Source organism: Ambystoma mexicanum, chromosome 11 (genome assembly GCF_040938575.1).
Source record: "Ambystoma mexicanum isolate Mex_15411 chromosome 11, UKY_AmexF1_1, whole genome shotgun sequence".
Lineage (NCBI taxonomy): Eukaryota > Metazoa > Chordata > Amphibia > Caudata > Ambystomatidae > Ambystoma > Ambystoma mexicanum.
Genome location: NC_090934.1, coordinates 194,609,537 through 194,621,285, shown reverse-complemented (window position 1 = coordinate 194,621,285; position 11,749 = coordinate 194,609,537). Strand labels below are relative to the sequence as shown.

General features: G+C 47.9%; 1 protein-coding gene across 2 annotated transcripts in view; it reads right to left on the bottom strand.

Annotated features, from left to right (window-relative positions):
* Positions 1-359: 359 nt before the first annotated feature.
* CNKSR1 (connector enhancer of kinase suppressor of Ras 1) overlaps positions 360-11,749 on the bottom strand; it is a 415,561-nt gene continuing 404,171 nt past the window's right edge. Inside the window, exon 21 of one of the 2 annotated variants that reach the window (XM_069622810.1) lies at positions 360-2,785. In XM_069622810.1, the coding sequence (XP_069478911.1) occupies positions 1,682-2,785 (1,104 nt within the window). In that variant the 3' untranslated portion in view covers positions 360-1,681. The remainder of the gene's footprint in view (positions 2,786-11,749) is intronic. The other variant, XM_069622809.1, reaches the window with a different exon arrangement.

The window sequence follows — 11,749 nt, the reverse complement described above, 5'->3', positions numbered from 1 at the left end:
TTTTGGGGGGAGGGCACCTTGCCTGTATTAGAGAGTAAAATGCTGGGAACATTGGTTTTCTGTAGGGCCAGGCCATAAAGTAAGCATCTGCAGAGTAGCAATCAAAAGGCAGATGAGTGTAGATACGGATAACATACTGGCTAATATCTATCCTTCCACAAATGTCATACTCCTCTCTCCATACATCATATCATTATTTTTGGCTCAAAGGTTGTGCTAATTCTTCACTGCAGGAACCAAACCAAAACTACTAAAAAATAAATACAACGAAGAGCAGGACAGACTGAAATGAACTCAGAGTAACACTTAGTATGTGGCCCCAATGCAATGGTATATGGTACAAAACATTCCTAGCAATGTTAGCAGAGAAAATGTTTTATTGGTATTAAATTACCCCAATATTATATCTAATAGCAGCAAACAGGTTATAACTCCGGACAGAACATGCCATGCATTGCTAGTGGCTACAAGCTATTCGTGCATTACATTGATAAATAAAGCAGAAAGCAAATATAAGCATCATGGTAGGGGATTACAGACCATATAACTAGTCGTAATTCCGTTGAAAGCAGCAACAGACTCCCGGTTGGTGTCAATTATATAATTAGGAAGCATGCGGAATCTCTCATATATAAAAATAAAGGGGATATTCTCTGTAAAAATCGCTCCAGTAAAAATCTATGTATGGGGATTCAGGCAGATCAAAATGATTACATGTAAACAATAGAATGCCGTTTTGTTTTTTGCAAAGGTATACTGCATATTTCTCTTCTCAACAGGTACAAGTTGTGAAGTATAGATGTTACAAATTGAATAAAGCATGAATGTCATCCTGTGGTGGCTATATGAAGAATATTGCATGGGATTAGGGTGCTTCCGGGTGTATACGGTTAGTACTGCACCCTCAAATTAATGAACAGCTCCCTTAAGGAGAACATCCATATAAGCAAAATAATTCACTTGAGCAGCTGATGGTATGCAACATAATGGAAGCCCAGATGCTTTAAAGACCCAGTTAATAGTTTTAGCAACAGAGTTGAAGTCTACATACACCCAAAAGGCTATCCTAACCGTCATACGAACGGTATGGATTTTCATTGCACTCAAAATGGCTGTCCATAGCCTTTTCCCTCCAAAGGCCTGGGTATCTTTTTGCCTCTGGTGCAAATACTTGTCATCCTATGTAGTGCAGAGGAGCAATTGCAAATTGAAATGGCAAAGACTAAGCTCAGACCCCTGAAAATAAAAATAAAAAATGAAACATTCTAGAAACCTTTAAAAAGTACAAACATAAAATGGAGCTTTTTAAAATTGAGAGATTACCCCAAACAGGGTAACGTCAGTCACCTTTACTACACAAGCACCAGGAAAGTATGGTGTATACTGTGGCAGCAATATTAGTGCTATTTAAAAGCTGCCTGCCTCTAATCACCCAGATGCCAGCTCTGAGTGTGGCATTGATCTCACATACCCAAAATAGAAACAGTAGGCAGTAATCATTATTGGCAAATTCTGCTTTACACGTTTCTTCCTTCCCAAATACTGTTCCAGCTCCACGGGTGAGACGGGGCATGGTAGGGTGCTTGTAGCCAAAGAGGAAAAGGCATTGCCTTCCCACCCTCTCCTGCGCCGAGCACCCATGGGTGCGGCACTATGTTCCCTCGGGGAGGAGGGGTAATACCTAGATACACAGATAGAGACGGCGCTCTCCCTCTCCCTTTTCTCCATCCTGACCAGAGTCTGGGCTCTTTCTCCTTTCCTGCTGGGTGCTCTCATGCTCTCGGCGACTCCTCCTCCCACCAGAGTTCCTGCTCTCTCTAGAGCTGCCCTTTTTGAGGAGCAGCCCCTCCTCCTGAGGAGACCCAGTTTTCTTGAGGCTCGGACTGCTTTGGGAGCCCCGCCCTTCCCTCTGGCTTCCACTCTGCCTGTGACTCCCCCTCTCACGTACACTTGCAGTTTCAATATGCGCCCCTTTTTCGATGGAGCGGGGGCTCTCCTGCTCGCCAACTCTTTCAATATCACTATGGCACCTGCTCTTCTGCTGGCGGTCATTCCCAGGACTATGACTCTTCTGGGTTCTATCAGTTTCTTTAGTGCTTCTCCTCTCCCGGGTGCTTCCTTTCTTCCTGGTGCTTCCCTTCTCAGCGCTACCATCTTTCTGGCTGCCGCCCTTCTCCCTGGAGCACCCCTTCTCCTGAGTGCCACCTCTCACACTGTTGCTCCCCCTCTCCCAGGCAGTGCCCTTGATATGCGTGCTCCCCGTGTCTGGGAGGCTTACTGTATCAGGACTGTATGTCTTTTTGGGACTAGCACTCTCCTGAAGGCTCCAGGTGTCAAAAAAGGTCGCCCTCTCCTCTAGCCCCCCAATCTCTTCAAGACTCCCCATCAACTTTTCCATCACAAGTGGGCTTCCCATGTCTAAGGGGCTCCACAGTTCCTGTGGACTCCACGCACTGCCAGTATTTTTCACCCCCGGAGGCTTCCCAGTTTCCGGTAGGCTGCCCTCCTGTGGATTGCTGGTTCCTTGCAAACTCTCTCGAGGACTGTGACTTTGAAAAAAGCTTCCAGGCTCCTGTGCAGCTGCATTTGGGCTCTCCAGCGCTTGAGGGTGTGTGGGACTGCTCTCCTCGCTGGAATCCAGCGGTCCGCCTGGGCTCTGCACCCAGAGGTTCTGCAGTTCCTTATACAGCTCCTCGTGGTCTTTCTTCCAGCTCTTGAACGTGGCCGACGTGAGCTCTGGATTATTCAGAACCTGCTCCAAAACCTGAAGCTCGGCCATTTTAGCCTGCAGGCATAAAACAAGTGCACACAAAAAACTGTTAATGACAAGACAAGCTGTGTGCCAGTCAGTGTTTATCCCTAGACACAGAAAGGCTATCTTAACAACTCTCATGCACGGACCAAGCAATTGGAATATTTAAATAACAGTTCTCAAACAATGGTACGCATCTCTTCTTTTCAACAATCAGTTAATTTATTCTTTATGCATCGAGTAAAACACTGAGAAAACGTTCACCATTTATTCTGCATATCTATATTTTTAATGCTGTATACGTGGCTGGGTAGCAGGGGTGTTGCTAGGTCTGCAAAAGATCCAGGGCTACGCTAATGTCAGGATTGTCGGGACTCGAGGTTAGCTAGATTTCTGGTTTTAGCCCCTGAGCTTCTTTCTGGGGATAACACAAAAGACCCAGAGTTATAGCCCCCCAAACCTCCCCTAGCAACGCCTCTGCTGGGTAGGGCTTAGTAAATGCTTAGTAAATAAGGAATTTTAAGAAATTAGTTTGCTTCTTTAATCAATGCTTAAGCAATTCCTTTCACGTTGACCCCCTTATGAATCTGGAAGTCTAGATGGCCAAAGAAATGGTTTACAGATGCTTATATTATAGTTAGACATCATGAATTTGTACCAATGGGCACGGTTTCCAACACAAAGATTTGTTATTCGGAATTTGACCATAACTAAGACTATGACACACACAATCCACTAGCCTATTAAGCAAAAGCCCAGGACTCGACAAGCCGTGTTCCCCGTGACACTGCAACATCTGGCCAACTTAACAAAAGGGTCTAAAAAGGAGTACGGTGGCCGTAAATGTGGGCCCAGTTGGACCTGTGGGTTTTACAATGTGGCCAACTAAAACAGGTGCACATAGTTGAAGAGTAGCCTACCTATTGGCTGACCCTGCATGCTTGAGGGTGTGCAAGCGTGAGCATATATGAGGGTGCATGTTCAGAAGGGGTTGCAGAGGCTGCGTGTGAGCCCATCTCTTTTCTCTGTGCTGCTCGGGCAGTATTGAGGAATGTCAAATCGTGATGCAAACAAAAATGAACTTGCGCCCGAATTTTGTATTCAGCAGACCAATATAGTCAGACCAGCAGTTTTTCTTAATCATGAACGTGTGCAGTGTCAGGTTTCCGGTATCCCCTTCTCCCCCAATCACATGGCATGGCCACTTGATTCTCTTCCCATGCCTGTGAGGGAGTTTGGACTTTTTTGGGTGACAGGGTCACACACTTAAGCAGCAAGCAAAGCCACAAATGCCCTACAGCAACCCCTGTAAACCAATAATCCTCAACACAAAAGAGGGCAAAGCTCGCCCGAAGGTCCATTGTATTTCATATTGTAGTTGGCTTTACAGAGCGCAAACCTAGCTTGTTGGAAACAGAGCACTGGTACAAGTAATTGGGGTTTACAGAGGTCGGTAGAAGGAGAGGTTACAAGTCATTGTCGTGTGGGTATCCCATATTAGGAGTAGTAGGTAGTACACAGTGACTCCTAGGCATTCCCTAAAGCACAGGGTCTTGCATTCTTTCCTTAACTGCAAGAGCAATGGATTCGACTGGATGTTCCTCCAATGCATTCCACATCTTTGACATGTACTGTCCACAGCTGTGCACTTCTGAAAATTTTTCGGCAGAGGGAGTTCTGCGTCGATGGCGTCGGGTCCATGTCCCTCGAGGGCCTCGTCGAGGACGTCAAAGGATGTTATAAATAGGACGCACGGCGCCCGTAGCCTCAGTTTAGGTTTTTCCCCCCAGAACGTGCGACACCATCCAGATGCCTGCTGGACTGCACTTAGCCTTGCAGAAACGGAACCTGCAATCGCATAGGAAATTCTCCTGAGGGGCAGGCTGGGAGGGCGATGTGGAATGCGTTGGAGGAACATCCAGTCGAAAGAACGTTACCAGTTGGTAAGTAACTTGTTCTTCGAATGGATTGTGTCCTCCACCACATTCCTCATCTTTTCCCAAAGCATTACCAGTAAATGGAGGGAAAAGAATTTAGAATACCCAATTAGATTGCGGAATAAAGAACCGCCTTCCCAAAGGCCATATCCTGACCATGGATTGTATCCAGGGAATAATGTTTTACAAAATGTCTGGATTGAAGCCCAAGTAGCAGCATCACAAATATTCCTAATAGGAACACCCCGCTGGAGGGTGGTGGAAGTAGACATGCCACTAGTGGAATGAGCTCTCAACCCTTCAGGGGTCCTTACTCGCCAACCGGTAACACCCCGTAATGGTAAGGATAATCCACCTGGACAAGGTCTGTTTGGTAACTGCTTGGCCCAATCGGTGTCCAGCCTATCATACAAAGAGTTGATCATTCACTCTGACCCTGGACATTCTAGAAATGTAAAAGCTAAGAGCTCTCCTAGGATCTAACCGATGGAGACGCTCCTCTTCCTTACCAGGATGGAGGGTAGAAAGATGGAAGAACCACCTTTTGACTCAAATGATATTCAGAGACTACCTCAGGTAGAAAAGAGGGACGTACTCGCAGTACAACCCTGTCCTTGTGAAACACAGTAAAGGGTGGCTTAGCTGAAAGTGCCTGCAATTCACTCACTCTGTGAGAGGAAGTAACTGCAACCAAGAACACAGTCTTGAAGGACAGTAATCTCAAAGGACAAGAGTGCAAAGGTTCAAACGGAGCACCCAGGAGAAATCTCAAAAGCAAATTCAAATCCCAAACCGGCACCTGGAAAGGGGACGGTGGGAATACATTAGTCAGTCCTTTAAAAAACTGAGAAACCAAAGGAATCTTAAAGTAAGAACATTCATCAGACGAGCGCGTAAAGATAGACAGCGCCACCAGGTAACCTTTAATGGTACCCACTTGAAGGCCAAAGAAAGCAAGAAAGACAAAACCATAGGAATGGAGCACTGAAAAGGATCAACATTGTGATCCCTGCACCAGTCGCAGAATTTACGCCAACGATATACAGGGATTTTGTTGCAGGCCGCCTGGCCGAAAGCAACACCTCCATCACATCATCCGGGAGGTCCCAATCCTTATACCTCAACCTTTCAGATACCAAGCGTGAAGGTTGAGAGACTTGACCTCGGGATGAAGAACCTGATCCCCCTCACGCAAGAGCAGATCCTCACGGTGAGGAATACGGCGTGGAGGGCAGATGGACATTTCCAGAAGGTCCGGGTACCACGCCCTCCTGGCCCAATCCGGAGCAATGAGGATCATGTGGGAACCAAACATCCGTAACCTCCGCAACACTTGATGAATGACGCGGACTGGAGGAAACGCGTACAGCAGTGGGAATGACCAATCCACCACAAACGCGTCTCCTAAGGCTCCTCTTCGAGGAAATTCCCTTGAGCAGAATCTCTCGTACTTCCGGTTGACACTGGTGGCAAAGAGATACACTTGCGGGGTTCCCCAAAGGGCGAAGATATCCTGAAGGACTGCCTGATCCAACTCCCACTCATGAGAGACTGTGCTCTGCCTGCTCAGAGCCTCCGCCGCCGCATTTTCATCTCCGAACAGATGAACTGCCGAGATCGAAATGTCCTGCTTGATGGCCCAGAACCAGAGCTGCATTGCCTCTCTGCACAACGGGAGTGGCCCTGCCCTCCCTTTTTTGTTGAGGTAATGCATGGCCACTGTGTTGTCCATCATGACTAAGGCACTCTTCCCCCGTACCGAGGGCAGAAATGCCTTCAGGGCTAGCCTGATGGCTCTCAGCTCTTACAGACTGATGTGGAGTCCGGACTCCGACAGAAACCAACGACCGCTGGCGGTCAAGTTGTTGGCATGAGCAGCGAATTCTAAACCACATTTCGACAAGTAAACATTATTACATTGTGGTCTGTATTCATTTATTTATTCATTTATTTTCTATTTCTTGTATAACTGAGTGATTAATACCAGACCCCTTGCCCTCTGAACTGAATATTGTCGAGCAACTTCTGGCACTTGATGGCTCCTTCAGCTACACGCTTTTTCCGCTTTGCCTGGAGTGTTGGATCCAATTGAACACCAGGTAGGTGGTCCTCCACCATGTCTTATGCACAGAGCACCCATTTGAGTTACCGCTTCAAAAATCACAGTGGATTACTTTGTTATTCCACAGATGCAACGGGTGAACACAGTCGCTTAACTCAAGCCGCGCTTTGACGCACAGGCCTGTAAGGACGAGGGTCAGCGCCATGGAATTTTGTCCATGAAATCCTCCCAGCATTGGCCTGGGTAAGTCTCTTTTCTGGAACAATTTGAATCAGTAGTTGTATATATTCTTTTAATAACATCCCATATTACCCTGCTAATTGTATATAATCTATAAAGAGGTTTATACATAAGAGAAAAACATCTTTGCATTAAAACATCCTTTTTTGTCTGCTTCCCGCAGGGATTATTAACTCATACTCTGCCCTGAGGAAGGCGTTTCTTTGATTCTGAAGGTCTCTCAGGTGGCCAGCTGAAACGTATTTAGGTCTTTGTTTGATGACAGTTGATGCTCTTCAAGACCTTTTTTGAACCAAGCAAATGTGCAATTTTACGTAGGCAGACCTGATAAATTACAGTATTGTGAAAATACATTTATTCATTACTCTGTATTTTATTGTTGTTTTTTATTCACTTCTTCGTTGTGGTGATTTGTTCATTCATATGTAATCCAATATCCAGATTGTCTATTTATAGGGTATTCTTTGTTCATGTATTGTCCTTATTGATTTTCAACCTCAAATTATTTTTTCATTATCTTGCAAAATGTGTGTTTTTAATTTATTTAATAAAACACACCATTTCAACACAAAAACCTTTTTTCTTTCTCTTACTTACCTCGTTAGATTATATATTCGGGTTATTCAGGGTAATCAAATAACTTTTGGATCTCTTTGATACCTATTATGAATGAGTTCTTAAAGAAATTAGGTTACATTTATTTTTTACAGCTTTTGGAATTCCTGCTATATTTTGGCCCCCCACCATAGCTGTACCACTTTTGGGGAATCCCCTGTTTTAGTTTTCCGTCATGACTAAGGCACTCTTCCCCCATACCAAGGGCAGAAAAGCCTTCAGGGCTAGCCTGATGGCTCTCAGCTCTAACAGACTGATGTGGAGTATGGACTCCAACGGAGACCAACGACCGCTGGTGGTCAGGTTGTTGGCATGAGCACCCCATCCTGTGAGGGAAGCGTCCGTCACTACAGTTACCTCAGGTCACAGTTGCCAAAACGGTTCCCCCTTCATCAGGTTCCCTTTGTTCACCCACCACAGAAGGTCCTGGGAGACCGAGCGTGGGATCTGAACAGGATCCGTCATCTTGCCGGAGAACTGCGACCACTGCATCTTGAGGACCCATTGCAGTGATCTCACCCGCAGCATGGCCTGTGGCACCAGAAAAATGCAGGAAGCCATGAGGCAGAGTGTGATGCTGGAAATGCATCGGAGGGACAGGTCCTCCGTATCCTTGTCCTTTACTGCCTTTTTATTGTGTGTTCTGTCGTGTTTTCCGCACAGGAGTTCATGTGGGACTCCTGGCGGTGCAGCTCTCTCTCTTTTGGTTTGGTGACCAGACACATGGTATACCCTTGCGGCACCCATCGGTGGGGGTACAACCCTGTGCCCCTACTGTATGTTTTTTGGGCACCTGTGGGTGGCCCACAGAGCAGGGTATGGGCTGGTGGCAGCTCCATGCTGAATTTGACAGAGTATCCTCCATTTTGGGATACCCAGGCCCTGCCATTGGAATCAGTTGATTCCTGATGGAAAACAAGATGGCCCCTGTGGCCTCTTGCTTTCTATTGCCTGTTACCTTGTTTTCCCAAAGCCCTGGGAAGCCCTGACTCTGCCCCTTTCCCCTGACTGGCTGTTGGGTGGAAGTTCCATATATGGTGTTGTTGTGAAGTCCAGTCAGAATGGCTGGAGCCTTCCCAGTGACTGTATGTTATGGGTACACCCTGGGGGTGGGACCTGGGTGAATGGAGTGTGTGACCAATATGCACTTCTTGTTGTGGCTGTCTGGTTTCTGGTATGAGAGACAAAGACTGAGACAGCCCTGCCCGCAACTGGCCTGAATGCAGTGTGTAGTGTTTATGATTGGCTGCTGAGTGTGACCCAGCAGTGTGGATGAGAGACAGAATAGTATATCTGGGGACCTCTCACCTGGAAATTTCGGTTCAGAAGCTGTGTCTACACTTGAAGAGTAACTGGAACTGCTGATCCTAGATGCCCAGCTGGAAGAAGAAAACTTGCTGTTGCATTTGCTTCGACCTGATCTGAAAGCTGCCGAATTCATCGAAGACTGATCCGAGAGAGGACCTGGTAAGGCTCCTCTTCCCGTACTCCGAGGGACCATTGAGCACCGCTAACCTTCGCCGAAGCTCCCTGGAAGTCAGACCCTCGAAAGGCTGCCGACCCGAGACGGGACCGCTGAGGAGAACGAAGTGAAGCACCCAGACTTCGCTGCTGTCGAAGTCCATTGCCGTCGACCAGGGTTCACAGGTTTGTGTAACCGCTGGAGGCCCGGCGAAGTTGTGTTGCCCCAGAAGAGGGGACCGCTTGATGCTGTGCTGTGGACGACCGGAGCCGCCCGCTCCTTTGCCTAAGAACATTTGAATCGAAGTACTCCCTTCTCCGCAGCGTCGACCGCTTTGTCCTGACGGAGAAAGTCAAGGCCGCCGACGCACCAAGGAGGATCTGCCGGTGGGTTTCCCGCCACCTGAAGGCCAGAAAGACTTCGACGACTCGACACCCTTGCTGGGCCACAGTTCTTCTGAAACTCTTTGCGGTCCTGAACAATCAATCGCCAAAGGTGCCCCGCACACCTCATCCTCGCAGGTCGTCGCTGACGAGCACCGCCTGGATCGACGCTGTGGTCTCGGCACCCTCGAACTTCTCATTGACACCGTCAATGCCAAGTTCACCTTCTTCGACGCCTCTCGACGATCCGTGCTTTAAAGGGAGTCCCTCAAGAAGGATCCCTTGACGCGTCTTCGAAGAACTCTACTCCACCAGGTACATTGGGGGGTGGGGGGGGGTAGGAGAGAACAAGACCATTGAGCAATATATGGACTGGGCTTGTGCTATATCTTTATTTTACAGGTTGCACAGGTGGGGGGATCTCCACACAGAACTGTGTCTAGGTAATGGGGCCAGTACTCTGCCAATTGTGTCAACCATCTTGCCTATCTTTCTATCTCTATTGCTGGTTTTCTTGTTATTGATCTGTGTGATATTCTAACCGTATAGTTGATGCACTTTAATGAGATCTGATAATACTGGTGGTACCACTTTAGAATTGGATATATTTACTATTGTTGATTTCCGAGTACAAGGTGCGTTATTGTGATAGTGTACATACCTTTGAATATTAATTATATAAAGACTGTTTTCAGCAATACAGTGTGTGGACATTCCTTTGTGGGGGCTTGGGGACTACACTGTACTTAAGAACCAGCCTTGATTGCTCGACCATAGCTACCACATAGAGAATCTTGGCTGGGGTCCTCTGTGCCTCTCCTCTACCATATAGAGAGCAGAAGTACAGACACCCCCCTTCAGTCTTTACACAGAGCACCCTTAAGAATTTGAACGCTGGGAGGCTCTCGGCATGTTGAAACCTGTCCACCATCTGCACAATGTGATGAGCCCTTCCCTTGTGAGGCGAACACTTCCCCAAAGACGTATCCAACACAGCCCGATGTGCTGGAGCTGTTGGGAAGGTGTCAGGTGCGACTTCTAGAAATTCAGAGAGAAGCCCAGTCTGTGGAGGGTGTGGCAGGTGACACTGAGATGATCCAAAGCTAGCTCGGGAGAGCGCGCCGGGATCAGCCAGTCGTCCAGGTAGGGGTAGACTTGTATGCCCCCTCGCCTGAGGCACGCTGCCTCCACCACCATGAGCTTGGTGAAGACCCTCAGGGCAGAAGTCAATCCGAACGGCAGGACCCGAAACTGAAAGTGTGAGTCGCCAGCTGCAAACCTCAGGTACTTCCTGTGCGCGGGATGGATTGGCACATGGAAGTAAGCATCCTTGAGGTCCAGAGACACCAACCAATCCTGAAGTTGAAGGGCCTGGAGGACTTGAGAAAGAGTGAGCATCTTGAACTTGTCCTTCCAGAGGAGTTTGTTCAACCAACGTAAGTCCATGATGGGTCTCAAATCCCCGTCTTTCTTTGGGATCAAAAAATAAGGGGAATACCATCCCTTGTTCCTCTCCGCTACAATCACCAGTTCTATAGCGCCTTTCTCCAGCAGGGACAAGATTTCCTGCGCAAGGAGTGGATCCCGAAGCTTCAAAGAGAGTTTCCTCAGTGGATTGTCGTGAGGCCGCTGAAGGAAGGGAAGGCAGTAGCTGTGGGCTATGGTATCCAACACCCACGCATCTGAAGTAATCGCCCGCCATTCTTCGAGATGCTGAGACAGTCTGCCCCCAACCGGTGTACCATGGGACATGGCCTCATGACCATTTGGAAGCGACTGTGGCAGTGCCTGAAGGCAAAGAGGCAGCTGCCTGAGCGGCTCTGGCACCACAATTTCCACGTCCACCACGGGCACCTTTCCGCTTGCCCCGTTGACTGGCGTCCCCTCTCGTACTACCAAAGGAGGAGTAGTACCGAAAGGAACCTCCCCTCCACTACTATCCTCTAGGACGAAAAGGCAGAGGTTGAAGCACTGCCGTGCTTAAAGACTTCGCAGCAGCTTTTGAGGTCTGCAACCTCTCAAGGCTCTCATCAGCCTTGCTGCCAAATAAATGTGCGCCATCAAAGGGCATGTTGAGAAGACGGGCCTGCACATCCGGAGCAAACCCCAACTTCCGCAACCACGCAAATCTCTGTATCACGGTGCTCGCAGCCATGAATCGGCTAACATTGTCGGCCGTATCCAAACCCGACTGAAGGGATTCACACATAGCATCCTTGCCGTCTTGCACAAGAGCAAGGAAACCATGCCTTTCTTCCCCCTCGGGAATATGCTCAGACAGCAAGGAAAAACTATTCC